This window comes from Enhydra lutris, unplaced genomic scaffold, assembly GCF_002288905.1.
Source record: "Enhydra lutris kenyoni isolate GAN:26980312 unplaced genomic scaffold, ASM228890v2 scaffoldscaffold52, whole genome shotgun sequence".
Lineage (NCBI taxonomy): Eukaryota > Metazoa > Chordata > Mammalia > Carnivora > Mustelidae > Enhydra > Enhydra lutris.
The window spans coordinates 6679746-6698552 of record NW_019154136.1 but is presented as its reverse complement, the minus strand read 5'-3'; the positions used below and the strand labels follow the sequence as shown (position 1 = coordinate 6698552).

At 43.4% G+C, this 18807-nt stretch overlaps 1 protein-coding gene across 2 annotated transcripts in view; it reads right to left on the bottom strand.

Moving 5' to 3' along the window:
- Nucleotides 1–18807, bottom strand: part of LOC111157160 (midline 1) — a 112304-nt gene that overhangs the window by 36551 nt on the left and 56946 nt on the right. For both annotated transcript variants that reach the window (XM_022518429.1, XM_022518430.1), the window contains one exon: nt 3769–3876. In XM_022518429.1, coding sequence (XP_022374137.1) covers nt 3769–3876 — 108 coding nt within the window. The remainder of the gene's footprint in view (nt 1–3768; nt 3877–18807) is intronic.

Sequence of the window (18807 nt, the reverse complement as noted above, 5' to 3'; positions counted from 1 at the left end):
TGTGTTCACGTAGTACATACTATTTTCTGTCTGGCTTCTTTCCCCCACCATTAATCTACTGAGACTCATCCAAGTTGTTGCATGCATCAGTAGCTCGTTCTTTTTTGTTGCTGAATAGTATTTCACTGTATGGATGTGCCACAAATTGTTATCCATTCATCTGCCGATGGACACTTGGGTCGGTGCTATTACCTTTGCCATTCCCGTGAAAATTCATGTACGTGTCCTATAGGGCCATATGCTTTCATTTCTCTTGGAAAACACCTAGAATGGCTGGATCATATGATAAGTGTATGTTTAACTACTTAAGAAACTGTGAGTTTTCCAAAATGCAGTTTTACTCTCCGCGTAAGAGAGTTCTAGTTCCTCCACGTTCTCAACAACACTTGGTATGGCCCATCTTTTTCATTTTAACTGTTCTACTAGGTAAGTAGGGTATCTCCTTGAGGTCCTAATTTGCCTCACTGACTTTTCTCGACAAGTAATGATTTTGAACATCTTTCCATGTGCTCATTTGCCATCCATACGCCTTCCTTGGTAAAGTACCTATTCAAATCTTTTATCCATTCTGGTAAAGTTTATTGTTGTTTCCTTGCTAATGAGTTTTGAGAATTTGTTATATACCCATGTACAAATACTTTTCTGTTTCAATTAATAATTTATAAATATTTGTCTCCAACCTGTGGCTTGTCTTTACGTACTCTTAATAGTGTCTTTTAGAGAGAAGTTCTTACTTTTGATGTAATACAGTTATCTGTTTAATTTATAAATATTTCTCTGATGTTTTTAACCTTGTATATGAACAATCTTTGCCCAACTCAAGGCTCACCAAGATTTCCTCCCATGTTTTCTTCTATAAGTTTTATCGTTTTGTCTTTCACATTAGGAACATCCATTTCGATTTGGTTTTTGTATATGGCATGAAATATGGCTCAAATTTCACATTCTTAGGTGCAGAATAGCGTCTCCTATGCAGAGGCTAAAACTTAGTTTCCAAATTCCCCCTACGGCTGAGTTGTCTTTGCAGTTTTGGTATCTACATTTTACTTCCCAAACTGCTAATTTGTTGTTTTCACATTTCCTTCTTTCTGATCTTATATCCTTTTCTGGCTTCACAAGTTTTTGTTCTTTTAAAATAGAAGCCATCCCTTCATTTATCACTTTAAACATCTTTTCTGTATTTTCCCATACAATGAATTTCACCTGGGGTGAGAAAATGTTGATTTTGCGGGCTCTATTTTCAGAAATGCAAGATTTCTTTATATGCTTCAGCACTGTGGTTTGAGTTTCAGATTTAAAGGGAAGAAGTCATTCATAATCTTTTTCCTCCCTCACCCTCTTGGCTTAGTGCCCTCCCATCCCCTCCACCTACCCCGTAATGCCATCAGTCTTCCTCACCTCCCTCGCCCTTGGGGGTCCTCATTCAGGGATCCTCTGCATTTCTGAGACTTCTCTTTTGAGCAGGTATCAGAAATAGTGCAGAGCCAGGCTCCAGCCTGACAACTTGTTCCAGACTCCCAGGACCGAAATCCCTAAAAACTATGACCCGACGTAGAGGCTGGCAATAATTTTTTTAATGCCTTTTAATGAACTGAGAAGCCTTCTACGGCCCATGGCTTTAACCAACGAGCCTGATTTTAGTCCCCTATACCATCTGGAGCACTTCCAGCCACTTTATCCCAAGGCTTCAAGAACTCTTTATCCACTGGAGTTGAAGGTGTTGCTGTTCTGGTCTCTTCCAGACCAAGTCCCCTCCCATGTTTTAGCCACAATCGCAGCTTTACAGGTTTGTCCCATCTCTGGCCCATGGAGACCTTTGTCTTGTTTTGGGTCCAGCTGGATCTCTTTGCTTTCCTATTTTCCTATGTTCTCTTGTCACTGACATGTGTTTGGGGTGGAGTGGGTACACCAAAGCACCAACCCCATGTATCACCACAGCAGGAACTGTGGACATCCCTTCGCTACTTCAATCGAGCTCATGAGAGAAACCCCGATGTTGCAAAGTTAAGCAAGGGAAAGGCATGCAGGCCAGGCTGAATAAGGGCCCCCCAAAGATGCTTCCATCCTAATCCCACGAGTTTTTAAACTATGTCGCTTTACATGGATAAGAGATGTTGCAGATGTGATTAAGGCAAGGACCTTGAGAGAGGGGAGTATTATCCTGGATGATCTGGGGGATCCCAGAGTAATCAGAAGGGTCCTTACAAGAGAGAACCAGAGAGAACTGTGCCAGAGAAAGAGATCTGAGGAGGGAAGCAAAGGTCAGAGTGATGGGATAAAGAAACCAGGAGCCGAGGAATGCAGGTGACCTCTAAAAGCCAGAAAAGGCAAGGGATGGATTCTGCCCTAGAGGCTCCGGAAAGAGACAACACTGCTGAACCACTGACTTTAAGCCCAGTGAGACTGATCTTGGACTCTTGACATCTGGAGGGAGGTCAGATACTAAATATATTTTGGTTTAAGTCACCCAGTCTGCGATATTTGTTATAGCAGCAATAAGAAACTAATATTAGCATTGAGAGCTGATCCCTGTACCATGTAAAGGCAACAAATTCCCTCCCACATGCATATTAATGAATTGCAGCTGTATTTCAGGCAATCATACATCTGAGGACCTGGAAGACGTCAGGTATTAAGAGATGTACACATCTGGTACATGATAATGGAAGAGGAAAAATGTCCTGGGAGGATTCCAGGTGGACACTCAGTGCTCTTCCAAGTTGTACAATTTGTACGTGGGGAAAAGTCGCCATTCAACACATATGAGTCAGTTCTTGGCCAGGGAATGAGTTCATATTAATTTCTTAATTCACTGTAACAGCTTCCAGAGCTATCTGACTTAACTTTTCTGATCACCATCACAATTTACATGCATAAATATTTTTCAACTTACATAGACAAAGGACTCTGAAACATTATACAGGATTGAAAGTATCTTTTAAAAGTGGTAGAAAACAGAGAACAGCACATATATTAGCTATTAGAACCTCTGTGTACCACTTAATTGTTGTTAACTTAATTATATATATTTCATTAAAGTATGGTTATGAGCAGTAATAATAGAACTTTATGAATTTATTGGATCTTGAATGAACGTTTCTATTTTTTTAAATATTTACAAAATTACCTCTTGAGGGTGGCAGAGAAATGAGTAAAATAAAATGGATCTTAAGTATTTCAATAAAAACCATAGGAATTTAAAAGATACAAACATTAAAAAAGAATTTCTAATACTATATCCAAAAAGGGATATATGATATAGTGAAACTATAGTAGTTTTGCCACCATGAAATTATACTTGTCTGAATTCGCTCCCTGGCATGAGAAAACACTGCAATTTCTATATAAAGTCTGATTCACTGAAACATTTATTTAATACTGTGTTAATTGCTAGGATATAGCGATAAATATGAAATGAACTCCTCTGCTGTGGAACCCCCCTTCTCATAGAGAAGAGAGATGAAAACAGTGGCTATAATAGACCAGAGCTCCAAGCTACCCCTGGAGTTCAGTAATGGAGGAGAGATAATGTAATGTAACCCTCTTCTTACAGATGTGCACAGGAGACGGTGATGATACAAAGAAAGGGGTGGAGAAAAACAATGGCCAACCAGGGGCCTTTGAGCTCTGTCTTAAAGACTTAAGAGGAAACTGTGGAAAATATAGAAAAGGGAGGGTATTCGATGTTTCCTAAGCTACTGAAGTACATGGGAGTATGGTGTTTTCTCCGGGTAGAGAATATGAAATCTTCTACCCTAGAAATCATACCTTCCCTTCTTTGATCTTGGTTCCAATAATCTGTCGTCTCTGCTGAATGATCTCAATGAGAAGATCACACTCCTCCATCAATTTGGCTTCTTGACGTGATGCATTGACCTACAGGATAGATAGAATAGTAAGCATTTATTTGGCATTCGATTTTCAGTTACATGCTCTTTAATAAAGACTACTATGTTTCTGGTAATCACTAAAAAAGATATTTTAAATGTTAACTCTTCTTCCAATTATACAGATATGGAAAATACAGGACTTACACGTCCACTCCCTATCTTGCATCCTTGGAGAACATTATTATCCAATGGTAGCAGTCTTTTCTACAAAGCCATACTTGGCTTCAGAATCTTCCTTAACCCAACATATATGTAGCTATTACCAATTAGTTGGAAATCGATGCTTGAAATATATTTGTGATTCCTGCTTTTATAACTTGAGAGAAAGTGTAATTTTGGCCAATTAAACAAAAAAGTAAGTTTAAAAAAAACAGTATTATTCCTTTATGGAGAATAAATTACTATTGACATCCATTGAACAAATTTTCCAGAAGCAAAGTAGCAAGATTATATCATATTTACTTAACTTTTCTTTTAAATACGGACATCGACTTTGTATTTCATCACCAAGAAAACATCAAAAAAGAAAAAGGATGGTTGACTATTTTATTAATCTTAGGACATAATTTAAGATTTTCCTTCTGGTGTACTTCCAGAAGACCGAGGTTCTGCAATGAACACATGCCATTCTCTAGGAAAGGTAGATGATTGTAGAATGGCTTGTATTTGAAGTTTTTAAGACATTATATGCAAGGGAGGATGACAATTAGCTCATTCTTGGCAACAGGGCTTGGGAAATACTCTGCACATGCTATTTCCTCCACCTCATGACAATTCTGAAATGCTTATTCGCAAACAGAGACCCAGAAATCACAGCTGTGGGAAATGGAGAGAGCCTGCAGGAGTTTTATGATTTTAACACAGCACAGAAGTTGCAGTGTTACAGAGAATGACAATAGCATCATTGATTACTCTAGCATATCTCAGGGAGGAGACACAGCCCAGTCATTAAGCCCTTTTGATTTGGGATACTTTATTTAACTGCAGTAATTCCATTCTCTCCGAATGAGATAGACTGGAAGTAGGGTCAGAAGTTCAGGATAAAAATCCATTGACGGCTGTTCAGAGAAAGCATGTCCTGTGTCCAGAGGCCAAGATTCCTTGAGTTTTATTCCTGATCCTTGCAAGACACAGCAGAGAGAGTACTCAAGACATCTTCTTTTTGAGAAGATAATGGTCAGTGGCCATGTGCGGCAAACCCCAAGATCAGGTCCTATGTCAGATTAGCACACAGACTTGCTGGCTAAATGTTTAATGAATAAAATTACAAGATGCATTTTGATGGACAAGTACAGAACATGGAACTCGGGCTAGTATCTCAAGGAAGTTCATCACTGGGCTCAATTTCTCTTACCATTACTTTTCTGTTGTCATTTCTAGTTCCCTTTGAGGATTCCCAAATAAACTTTGCTACCCATGGAAATATTTACTCAAAATGCCATTACTCTCAAGAAAGTTCTTCTCTTTCCCCTTGACCTCAAACTGAATTTAATAACTGACTACAACTGAGCTGTGAAAAGGATGGAATCATATAGAAACCAGGGCACATTACGATGGAGAAAGTGAAATTTCTGGAAAGCGGCACCTAATACTTAAAAAGTATGTTCCAGAATGAGCCCTAAGAGCAAAACCACTCAAGCGTACAATCAAGGTAAATCTAATGGGATGCAAGCTCCCTAAGGGCAGGGATCTTTGGCTGTTGAATGAAATGAGTCATCTTTCCCAAATCTTTTCATTTTCTTGGTGATGCCCTTTGGTGTTTTTTCTAAGTTTAAGTAATCTTTACACCCCCACGTGGGCTCGAACTCATGACCCCGAGATTGATGAAAGTTTTTAATTTTTATAGAGTTCAATTTACCCACTTTTCTATCGTCATTTGTGCTTTTGATGTCATAGCTAAGCAACTTAATCCAAGGTCATGGAGATGTACACCTCCACGTTCCTCTAGAAGTTTTATCTCTCACCTTTAGGTTTATAAGCCATTTTGAGTTAAGTTTTATGTATGATGCAAAGTAGGGTCCAACTGTATCTTTTGACTAATGGATAGTCCGTTGTCTAAGCACCGTGTATGGAAGAGACAACTGGAAGACAACTCAAGCGTCTTAGCACTTTTGTCAAAAATCAACTGAGCGAATCACGAAGTCCTCAGGTTTTGATGTTGTTGCTAACATATTCTGTGCTGAATGCTATTCTGGCTTTGAGTAAACCTGATCCAACCCCACTGGTAGTTCTGGAGCGGGTGCCCTGAAATGTGGCGTGGAGTGCTAGCTCTACACACTTGCGGAGGGACGATATTGGGAAAGTCAAGGAAAACATCCATTTCTAAGTTCTCCTATTTTGTAAAATGAGGTGAGTAATACCTGCTGTCTTGGCCATGTGGGATTATTGTAGTAAATATGTGGAATAATATGTGAGGAAACAAGTAACACTGTGAAGTCATAGATCTGAGGTGGTAGTGTCCATACTGCGAAGTCATTTTGCTCATAGACTACAATTTAGTTTGGGATCCATTTCACTCTGAAGATCATTGGGATTGGAGTTACTCTATGATGGGAAAAGTGGTCCAGTTGCCATCATCACATGGGGTTCCATTTAATCCCAATTCTGATCATTTGATATTTATGATGGATAGATTTGTTTTACAAAAAAAAAAGGAGACTGAAATCTACTTTGTTGAGCCAAATATGTTTTGAGAAAGCTGATACCACAACCACCTCAGCCCCAAAATATAAATTCCCAGAAATTTGGAAACATGATCTGTTCATTTTCAGCCAAGTATTTTCCTTAGATCTTTCAAAAAGCACAGAATTGACTTTCCTTTAAAACCAGGAAAGTTGAATCTCTTCTTATACTTTGATGAAGCTTCCAAATTTTTGTAACCCTAGCATTCTTATATTCCAAAAGGTACAATAAAGTAAGTTGAATGCTATCCTATATTTCTAAAACTCTTCCACTACAAAGAAATTTTCCACAGTTTTGCTGTTTTATATGTCACTTAAAAGAAGTTAATGATTTGATTGGATTTCACTTCTTCTAAGGGCTATTAATCCAAATACGGCATAGTTTATTGGTTGCTAGCAGTGCACTCAGGTGTTTCTAGTTCCCAAGTTTGGTTTGGAAGCCGGCAGCTCCTGGTTATGATTTCAGCTTTCAATTTCAGATCCACATCTTTTGACTCAGAATCACTAAGGCCAATGGAAGTGCTTTGAGTAGACAGCCAATCTAAGGATGAAAGAAACAGCCCCCAAACCTGCTTTCATTGACCTCTACCTCCACCTTCTTCATCCCTACCTTAAAGACAAGAGTGGGATGGGGCTAATTAGGAATGATGGCCAGTGGTAGGTGACTACTGGACCCCACCTCTGGACTGCATTGGAAATAGGGCACATATTCTTCAGCGCCCTTGATATTACAGGACAAAACGGAGCTTCGAATGAGGCCTCTTCCCATTCCAGGCTTCTCACCACTAGCTTTTTTTCTCATCTCAATCATACTCATGTGTAAATGTCACCTCGGTCCCTCATGAGAAGAAGCTCAGTTACCTTGACCTCCTCTCTCTTCTGGCCTCACCCATGTGCTCAGCACGCAACCTCTCTACGTCTGCAGCTATGACTTCTCTTCTCATTCTGAAACACACCATTCCCCCCATCACTGTTTCTAGTCCTTAGTACTAACTTCACCCCTTTGCAAAATGCTCTAAAGTAATTCTTCTAAAGTTAGACCCAAACTCAATTCTGGCAGAAGTTTTTTCTTCTTTCTACTTTTTAGGCCCTGATGCCTTATCTGAGACTACAAGTGACACAGCCAGTGTCATGTAAGCTCGAGGCTCCTTGTATAAAACACTTGTGGCCTTCACTGTGAAAGACCCACATACAACTACTGATTCATTCATCGGTCTACTCATTTATTCATTCGAATAATAGCAACTGGGTTCCCAGGGTGTCTCAGACAGCATTCCAAGCGCTGGGCAGGCAGGGCGTCCAAGATAGACAAAGTCCCCATCATCACAGAGTTTACACAGAAGCACAGGGGAACAGGCTGAACAAGTCAAGAAACAAATAAAAATTTGGGATCATGACAAGTGCCTAGAGGAAACCAAACAGGGTAATGTGACTGAACACGGCTGAGAGTAGGGTCCATTTTATGGGCTGTACAAGAACTCTCTGATAAGTCTCTGCAGGGGTGAAAAGGAACCAGCCAAAAGACATAGAAAAGGTATTTGCTGGCACTCCCAACTCTGCTTTTAACGGGAACCCCCCACACAAATTCTACAGTCTAGCTTCATTATTTGTAGATTCCGTATTTGCGATTTACGTGCTCACTCCAACTTAAGGATTAATTTGTAACCCCAAATCAATACTTGCGGCCTCTCTGTGTTCATTTCAGACATGCTCAGAGCACGAGAAACACATGAGTCACCCTCCTAGCACCCAGGTGAGGTTGAATAAGGACACATTCGGCCTTCTTGCTTTAGCTCTTCTATAATCTAAGGATGGCGACAACAGGGACAGCGCACTGTGGTGTAAGAAGCTTTGGCTCTGGGGCCAGGTGGATGGGTTTTGAGTCCCAATTCTGGCACCTGTGAGTGGGTCAGCCTCAGGCAAGTCACTTAGCACTCTGGAACCTCCTTTTCTCTTTCTCAAAACAAAGACAATAGAATCTACCAGGATGACTTGCTCTCGAGATTTAAGATTATATAATCTAGGTGAGGAGTGTGTGTGTGTGTGGGGGTGTGTGCGCGCGCGTGCATGTGTGGCTCTTTCCCTAAAGACCAATGGTTTGGTATTGGCCAATTCAGTGTTCCTGGCAACTTTCTAGACCCTAACTACCACAAATGACGAGAATCGATGGATTTACCTACTATCTAGTGTGCCCATAATGGTCCCAAGGACTTGGGGAGCAGGAAAGGTAGAATGAGAAGGGAAATTACGTAAGACACAGAAGAACAGCCTGGCTTGGAGAGTGGGTACCCCACTCTCTCCTGCTCCTATGGTAGTTTTGACTCTTCTCATTGACAGACTATGACTATCTCATCCTTTACAGCCTATTGATGAAAGAGAAATGAGAAAGTCAAACAATGATGCGAGCGTAGAAGGCCAACACTCCTGTCTCCACCTACTAGCCCTGAGATCTCATTCAGCACTCACGTCAGACACCAACAGTCAGAGGTGGTCCCGTGGGAGTCGCCCCTGGGTGCAAGGTTTATCTGCTTTCCTAGGTACTCATTCCCTGGTGTTGTTAATGATAACATAAACGGGTTAGCTATTTTCTCCAGAGCACTTGGTTAGCCATGCCCAGTAAAAAGCCCCCCCGTTAAGTTTTACGGTATAATAGTGTTACGGCATTTCACAGAAGGGGTGGGGTGAGGCGGACAATTTCTTATTTTGTTCTTGTCATATACGTATAAACATTAAAAGGATTTAATTACATACACACTAAAAATTGGACTACGTGTCTGCAAAATGTTCTTTAGCAGTCTGTAAACAGTTTCTAAGTATTTCTAAAAACTTGCTCTTTTAATTTGACTTGTATTCGACTGCAAAATGAGATGTTCGGTGCAGAGTATAAACACCATTAGATTTCAGCCACATGTGGCCTTAACATCTTTAGAAATACTTTATGAAACCCTTAGAAGGTGACATCAATGGGGAAACAGTATGTTGCCATGTCACATGGGTGCATTTTAGAAATCCTCATTTTCTCATTTTGAAATGCTTTGTTGAAATGGGCTAGCCATCTCTAGATTTTGAGACCAGAACCTTTTAATGCCCCTCGTGAGAGGGACATACTGACCTGGCAGATCACCTTCTATTCATACACAGATGCGAACAGCGGACTAAACTTTGGAGAGGATGAGGCTGATGTGTCGGAAAAAGGAAATTTCATTTCAGGGTGTGGAGGAAGGAGGGGTGGTGGCATTACACATCCCAGAGGCCACCATTCACGTTGAGAATGTGAATGTTGAGAATGTAAATGTTGGGAATGAGAATGTTGCCCCACACCTCCCTACACCCCCACCCCCCCCCCCCCCCGCCTGCACAGCCCCGGAGACTGCCCCTACAACACAGGCCCACCATCAGTGCACTCTTGAAACTGTTCCATCAAACTGCGACCCCCTTGGTCGAAGATTCTAAACCTTGCTATCCTTAAAATCACTATGGATGAGGTTGGGGCTTTAAGAGACAAAGGTCTACTTTACAAATTCGCCTAGAATGGGTTCTCATGGCAAAAGCAAAGCTGTACCGTGATTCAAATTAAGGTGACCATGAGAAAGGTTAAAATTTTTTCCTATTGTTTTAAAGATTTTATTTATTTATTTGACAGACATAGATCACAAGTAGGCAGAGCAGCAGGCAGAGAGAGAGGGAGAAGCAGGCTCCCCACTGAGCAGGGAGCCCGATGTGAGGCTCGATCCCAGGGCCCTGGGATCATGACCTGAGCCAAAGGCAGATGCTCAACCGAATGAGCCACCCAGGTGCCCCAAAACCCTTTTCTATTTTATGTTATGCTGATGTTGTTATTGGTTAAACTCAACAGCGCTTTTTTCTGTTACTAAGTATATGTCATTTTGAGTCTGCATCCAGATTTCAAGGGGTTAGTGTTATTATTATGTCTTAGTAACACCATTATTTCATATTGTTATATGCTATAACATCTATAACAAACCCAACTCACTACAAAAGAAAAACACTGGAGGAGTTCATTCCCATCTGCCTGGGGCTGGAGCAACGGAAACACAACAGAGCCACAGATAAGCTGATAATTTGGCCAGGAAGAAGAGGGTACAGGGAAAGCCTGTATGCAGGTGGGCTCTGTGCCCGGCCATGCGTTGCTGTCCAGGTGTGAAGAGAAATACGAGGATCTGAGGGTGCTTTGGGTTTTATTGCCAAAGGCAGCTGTAATGAACATTCCAGACCCTGGGGCAGAAGTTAGACAGAGCTGCCAGAAGGAACAATGAAAGAGACTCTAACACTTGAGTTTGTATATAAAACTGAGCCAAAGAGAATTGAGTAAGAGCAGACTGTATTACTGTAATTCATCTAATATGTTTATATGTAATCTTCACCCTAAAACTCTCTTACACCAAAGTCAAATATTTGTGGACCTAGCTCAAGTGGATGACAGAGGGAAAAGTGGCCAAGTTCCCAGGGTCCCTGTCTTTGGGGGAGAAACTGGAGTACAAGACAATATTTTATATGTTCATTTAAAGTTGAACACTTTTTTAAAAGATTTTATTATATTTATTTGACAGACAGAGATCACAAGTAGGCAGAGAGGCAGGCAGAGAGAGAAGGAAGCAGGCTCCCTGCTGAGCAGAGAGCCCGATGCGGGGCTCGATCCCAGGACCCCGGGATCATGACCTGAGCCGAAGGCAGAGGCTTTAACCCACTGAGCCACCCAGGCGCCCCTAAAGTTGAACACTTTCAACTGAAACTTGAAAGCCAAAGAGACAGGTTTTTCAGAAAAATAAAAAATGGAATCCTTTCATAAAGTGCTTTTGGTGAGAAGGGGAAGTAGTGACAGTATGGACAGACGCTTCTCAGAATCCCGTCTTTGCCACAGAGTGACAAGGGGGAAAACGCTTTGGCCCAGAGGAGGCCAGGTCTGCATGCTGGGGAACTCTCCATACGGAATTCTGCTATATTTTTGTTATGGGATCGGAAAATAGCTCCCAGAAACCTCACAATAAATCCTCTTTTCTTGAGGTTTCTAAGATTATGAAGCTTAAACATTGGATTAGGCAGTGCGATGCCATTAAAAATGGCAGCCCACTGTGGTAAGCTGGCAATAAAAAAGTCTTCTCATAAATGAAACACAACTGTGACGATACAATAAAACCGGCCAGCGAGAGCATCACTGCTAACGCCTAAAACTCTGAAGCTTCACACCAAGGAATGTCTCCCCAAGAGAAGCACACACAACATGCCCACCGAAGACACTGTTGATGTCGTCGTTAATTTTTCGGTAAAGCGAAATCGTCAGACAAGGTGAAATGATTTGGAGTGAACAAGGGCTAAAGGAGGCGGTAGTTCAGAACTCAAGGTCCTGCGGAAGTCCTCCTGGGGCTGAAGGCCAGGTCCTCCTTACCTCCTAGCCATGTGTTCGTGGGTATTTGCAGAAACTCTCCACCTCTCAAGTTCCTCTTACTCTCTCTCCCAAGGGGTGCTCTCCCAAGGGGCTCTGGCAACGTGCTGGAGACATTCGCCGTTGTCAGAAGCAGGATGTGGGTCAGAGATGCACAAGTGGGTGGAGGCCAGACACGCCGCCCAACAAACATCCAGCAATGCCTGGAACAGCCCCCGCCACAGCAGGGAAACCCTGGGGTAGCTTGGGGTGAGAGCTAAATGAATTTGTACACGAAAAACCACTGAAAAAATGTCTGGCACACAGTAATAACTCAATAAATGATAACTATTACTATTGTTCAGAAAGTCTTTTTATCTGGAATGTCCACACAGAGTCAAAGCTACAAGTTGTAGGACCAGTCAGCCCGGGCTGATTACCTGCAGGACTTAATAGCATGAATTGAAATTTTTTTTCCATCTACATCTGTCACCGAAACAATGACTTGGGAAGCCATAACATGAGAACTAACTCCAGAATTTCTGGAGTTATTTTCAGATCCCAAAGGCACTCTCTAAAGGCTCCTCCCTGATTCAGTGGGGTGGGGGAGGGTGGGGACAGAGACGAATCTTCCCAAATGTAAAGCAGGAGTTGGGAGACTTTGCTGTAAAGGGCTAGACCATTTCAGCTCTGTGGACCACATGGTCTCTGTTGTAGCTACTCAGCACTGCTGTTGTGGTAGGAGAGCCGCCTCTGACAAGAAGGAATTAAATGGGTGTGGTTGTGTTCCAATAAAACTTTATTTAGGAAAACAGGTGACAAGTCAGATTTGGCCCAAGGGTCATAGTCTGCCAACGTCTAGCACAGAGGAAAAGATCATAGACATTGTAATCAGAGAGCTGCAGGTATGAAAAATGCCCAATCTGTGTAAGAATGTCTTCTCGTTTGCATACTTTCGATGAAAATATCTGTAGACTCTCTGTGGCGCACAGTAGGTGCTTGATAAACACACGTTTTCTCTTGTCCGGGCATGACTAATTGCAATTACTGAGGATTCACGGGATTTCAATTAGAAAATGAAAATATACTTGCAGTATGGCTTTTCCTCTCTCCCCCAGCCCCGACGTCCTGCTGGCTTCTGTCACAGTTAGAATAACGCAGCTCTTCCTGCTGTCTTCCTCAGAGCCCACTCGACTGACTTCAAACTCACATTCTTGGCATTAACGCGCCAGACTTTTCTTTTTGTGTTAAATGGTAACTGTTCGAAGCAGTTCCAAAAAGCAACAGCAGAATGGAAGGTGTTGCTAATAATTCATTCAAAAACAGTAAACTCCTCCCTTCCTTTCTCTTATTAATGACACACTTCATAAAACAAATGCTTCACACCCTTCCGTTTGGGCTGGGCACGCAGAATGATAAAAAAAAAAAAATCTATTAACCTGCCCTGGACGCTTGTATCTATCAAGTCTTTTTTGTAAAGTTTCTGAAAAGTGCTACTTAATATTAAGTAATTTTCAACGAACGTATTTGGCAAAAGTCACACTGTGGTCAGAAGCTAAAAAATAATTTATGGAAGGGGATGGTTAATCGAGTTGCTGGGGAGGACAGAGGTGATCCACCTCAGGGAAGGGAAGTCATTTCTAATGGAAAGAGGAAGCTTCTATCCCATGACCTTACATTACTCATCCTCCGTGTCATTTCTCATTAAGTGGCATTCTTTTCAGTTGTTATGCCATGATTCCCGAATAGCGGTGTACTGGAAAAATACAAAGTTGAACTTCTATTCAGGCTTGAGGTACTCAAAGACAGATGCCATCCGCTCCCCTGCAAAGTTACGGAGGAGGATGGGAATCCCTGCTCTTCAGCTGCCTTACAGTGAGTGAAATACATTCCTTTGTGTCACCGGTAAGCCCTCCGCCTCCAAGCGCAACTGGAAAATGCTAAGTGCCGATCTGTCTTCCCGCCGCATCCACAGGTAACATTAGTGATCCCTTGCCTGGCTGTCGTGACTCTAGAAAGCCAGCAGAAGCTGGTAGACCGATTTTTAAATATCTTTGCTGCCCAGTGTTTAATATTCACATTTATCCAAAGAACACAAAACACAGGAGAGTTTAGGGAAACTGATCGTGTGAGCTGGGGGCACGACGGGGAAAAGCAGTGCGTGCTGTCGCTCGTTCCATTTTAGAGGCGGCCTGTGGTTCTCCCTCCAGGAAGCAGGGCAGGACCCTGCGCTGGGAGTACAAGTCACTGCAGGGCAACACCAGGAGGGGCTCGGGAGGTGAGAAGGGGAAAGGTATGAAGCTGGGAGAGTGTGCCTTGTCTCCACCATGGTGGGCAGCTGGAGATTAATCCCAGTGGGTGACTTTGGGAAACTGCAGAAGAGTCCAGCTGATGGGAAGAAAGTGCAGTATGTATGTCATATCTCCCATCGGTGGCCAGCTGAGGGCTGTTGGGGGCGGCTGGGCAGCGATTCTCCCCTGGAATTAACAGGTGGGTGGGGAAACCTCGGTGGGGGAGACACCAGTCGGAGTCTTAGCAGCTTCCAGAGGAAAGGAGGCTCTCGGGCCAGGAGACACAGGACTGGGGAGTGCTCTAAGGGCATGGCGCTGACCATTTCAGACAGAAGCACCTGCGTTAGAGGTGACTATGATCCGGACATTTCTTAAGAAGAGCTCTAGAGGATGTCAGGAGGCACCTGTGTCACACTCGTCCAGCTGACTCTATAGCCCCAATGACTTCGGACTAATTGCAGGGCTGAAGAGAGTCTGTATCTGACAGTGTTTTCTATCCTGACCTTGGTCGTTTTTTTGCTTAGGGCCACAATCAACCCACAAAGGTTAATTTACAACTGACCGTAAATAGGTCTACATCTGAGAAGCGGCAGGCAAAGTTACCCAGCAAAGAAAACCCATGAAATCTAGTGAGTCGGACTGAAAAAAAAAACCAGATAAATTTCTTTTATCTAGAGACCCCTAGATCTTTCCATCATTCCAACTCATTGGTTAATTACTACTGTCTTTCTAAAACGATGGCTTTCCAGTTTGAAGCCTCAGTAGGTAGTCTTCTAGAGTAAAATCAAGTCTTAAAATACTTAAGTCAGGGATTATGCAAAGAAGGGCCTCCCTCTCTCTCTCTCTCTCTCGCTCTCACTCTCTCTCTCCATTATCTGAAAGGTCAACTATATTTCTATACACAAACCTGACAGATGTTGCCTTCTCACCTCCTAACTGGGAAACAAAATGCTCTGATTACATTTGTCAGGATCAGGGGCTAGTGGGGGGGCGGCATCCTGCCAGGTAATGGAAACACTGCTTGCTTTCATTTTATTACCAAGAACAAAGCCTTCTTATTGTTTACTAGAACCCTTCAAGGCGGGCCTCATGGGCATAGTTCTAATTTTTTCGAGACCACAAACAAGAGGAATTCTTTAAGGCCATTTCATGAAAAACAGAAGGAAAAATAGTGTATTCGGCAAAAATGAAAGCAATCCTTTGTTTAAGTGGCTGGAGCCTGACTTAGGTTGGCCTCGCATGTGTCCTCTTGGCGCTGGCGGCTGGTGCCAGTGTCAGCCCGGGCGCCCCACCTTTCCGCGGAGCTGAGATCGAGGCTATGTCACCCATACGAAAGCAATCACCCTCCTTTGGGAAAGCCCCTCTTCGGCGGCGCGCTTCTCCGATGCCGCGCTCAAGGAAGAAACATTTTGCACCAAACTCAACACGCCAGCACTCCCCTTGCGAGCTCGATGCAGAGAACGAGGAACCGCACACGAGTCTCGATGCAGCGCTGCTGTGACTGTGCCAGCGATCTAGATTTTCCATGCAGTCCCCGCTTTGCTGCAAGTTTTACTTCCCTCTCCACTTCAAGCATAGGGCGGCCAGAGCTGCTGTTTTCCAGAGATCTCTGCGACGGCCCTAGTAGCTGGGGAATGTACATGAGAGGAGATGAGGACACGCCTGTCTCTCCACGAGTGTTAGCGGTGTACGGGGGTCACACGGAAGCAGTCCACAGACTTGCTGAGTGCCCACAGTGTGCAAAAAAGCGCCACACTGGCACCCGGAACAAACTCTGCCCTCCAAAGACAGTGACTTCATTAGAGAACAACCAGCAAACACGCCGACTGCATACACACTTAAGTGCTAAACTATGGGCTTAGAAAGTTCTAGAGCTCTGTGGTCCAACATGGCAGCTACCAGCCCCCTGTGGTTTGGGAGCACTTGAAACAGTCTGAACTGAGGTGTGCCGTGAATATGAAACACGTATATGAATCCTTTGTGTGTTGATGACATGTTGAAACAATAATTTTTTGAATCTATCAGGTCAAGTAAAATGTACCAGTAAAATTAATTTTACCTCTTTGTCTCTACTTTTTAAAAAATGTCGTTACTTGGAGATCTCAGACTACACACATGGCTCCCATCATATTTCAGTTGGATGGGATGATTCCAGAGGGTTTCAGAAATGGCGCAGCTGGTGTGTGTGAGTAGCAGGGGGAAGGTTTGCTTCAGAATATGGAAGTGAGACTGGCCTTTGAAGATCAGAGTGAGCAAGACGGGAGCTGGGAAACCCGGGGTGAGGAAGATGAGGAAGGCACCAGAGCAGAGGAAAAACAGAGCATGTCTGTAGGGGAGTAAGGATGTAGATTTCAACAACATGTAGGGCGCAACGAGCATGTATCTTGAATTAATTATCTGGGACCGGACAGAGAAACACCAAAGCCAGCTATAGTTTACTGCCCCTCATGAAAAGCCTTCTCCTAATTGATTTCCTTTGTATCCTTGTCCTCATCGGTCTGCACCATCTCTCTGCGGAACTATCCATGCTTGGGGCGCCTGGATGGCTCTGTCGGTGAAGAGTCTGACTTTTGGATTTTGGCGCAGGTCATGATCTCAGGGTCGTGAGATCGAGCCCCACGTTGGGCTCCATGCTGGGTGTGAAACCTGCTTAAGATTCTCTCTCTCCCTCTCCTCTGCCATGTGCCGTCTCACTCTTTCTTTAAACAAAAAAAAAAGAAGAATGAAGCTGTCCGTGCTTCCGCGTGGTAGCGGCGGTGCTGGTGAAAGTGACGAGGGCGGCGGAAGGGAGAGGAGAGGGAAACCGCAGGGCGCGATCACTGTACACAACGGGCTTTGCCGAAAGGACAGGGGAAAGTGAATCTAACCTGGTCTGGAAGAGAAAAGGAAAGACCATAGAATTCAGGTGTCTGTCCGTTGCCGATTCTGAGGTATGGCGAGGCGCGCGTGCGTGCGTGTGTGCGCTGGAGATCGAGATAGTCTGATATGGGGCGGGGGGGGGGGGGAGAAAGAGAGTCTGATATTGAAAATGTCACCCCATATATCATCTTCAGACCTAGGCTGACTAGCCATCTTCCATGTGTGAAAGCGTTCACAAATATTCCCCCCAACTTGATTCAAAGTGGCTATCTGGGGTTATTTTGTCTTTTACAAACCAGAACGGATAGAAAGGCTATCCCAGAAAATCAAGAGGAAAGAGACTGATTTATAAGGGGATGGGGAAGACCCACTGTGACATCCTTTAAGGGCTCAGCAATGACCCAATGGAGAGTTCTGGCATTCTTGACTTCCCTCCGCCAACCCCATTCTCTTAGCCCACTTCCGGTGACAGAACCCTTGTGCTGGGAAGAGCTCCCAGCGTGGATCACCCATCCTGCTACTGCCTGTGGGAATTACGGCCTCTGAGACCTGGCATCACACCAACCCTGTCCTGCATATGGTCTTCTCAAGAAGGCTCCTTTCCCTGCCCTTCAGGATGAGAATTTACCTGATGCGCTGATCTACGTGAATGCACTGACAAGTGACAGAGGGAGGACAGAAGGAGGCAGCTGGTCTCTCTGGGAGGGTCCTGTTTTCTCATCAATAGCCATGTGCCTTGTGCTAACTGCCAGGCGTACTAGGAAAAGAAAGATACTATCTTACTCCTGGGGAGTCTAACCGACTAGGAGAGGGAATTAGACGTGCCTTTAAAGACCATGAGGATACTTGCCCAAGCACTGTAGCTATATCAACAAATCACTGTGCAGTTTTCCTTAAGCTTTTAGATTCAAGTTATGAATCTCATTATTCTATTCATAAATCCAAGAAATTTTATAAAACCGAGAATAATCACTCTCAGGGGGGTCCTGAATCAATGTTTAACTAGCTCAACCTGAGCAGACATAACTCCATTGAACAATCAGCACCATATATAAATTAGTTGATTAAATTCCTGTACACATTTTTTTAAATTGAGGTAAATTTACCTACAGGAAAATGCTTAAATCTTAAGGGACAAGTCAATGCATTTTGATAACCAACATAACCAACAGCTTAATCAAGATAAAAAATATCTCCATCCGGTTCCTCAAAATGTTGAAAATAGGGGCGCCTGGGTGGCTCAGTGGGTTAAGCCGCTGCCTTCGGCTCAGGTCATGATCCCAGGTCCTGGGTTCAAGCCCCACATCGGGCTTTCTGCTCAGCAGGGAGCCTGCTTCCTCCTCTCTCTCTGCCTGCCTCTCTGCCTACTTGTGATTTCTCTCTGTCAAATAAATAAATAAAATCTTTAATAAAAAAAAAAAATGTTGAAAATAGAACTACCCTATGACCCAGCAATTGCACTGCTGGGTATTTACCCTAAAGATACAAACGTAGTGATCCGAAGGGGCACGTGCACCCGAATGTTTATAGCAGCAATGTCTACAATAGCCAAACTATGGAAAGAACCTAGATGTCCATCAACAGACGAATGGATAAAGAAGATGTGGTATATATACACAATGGAATACTATGCAGCCATCAAAAGAAATGAAATCTTGCCATTTGCGACGACGTGGATGGAACTAGAGGGTATCATGCTTAGC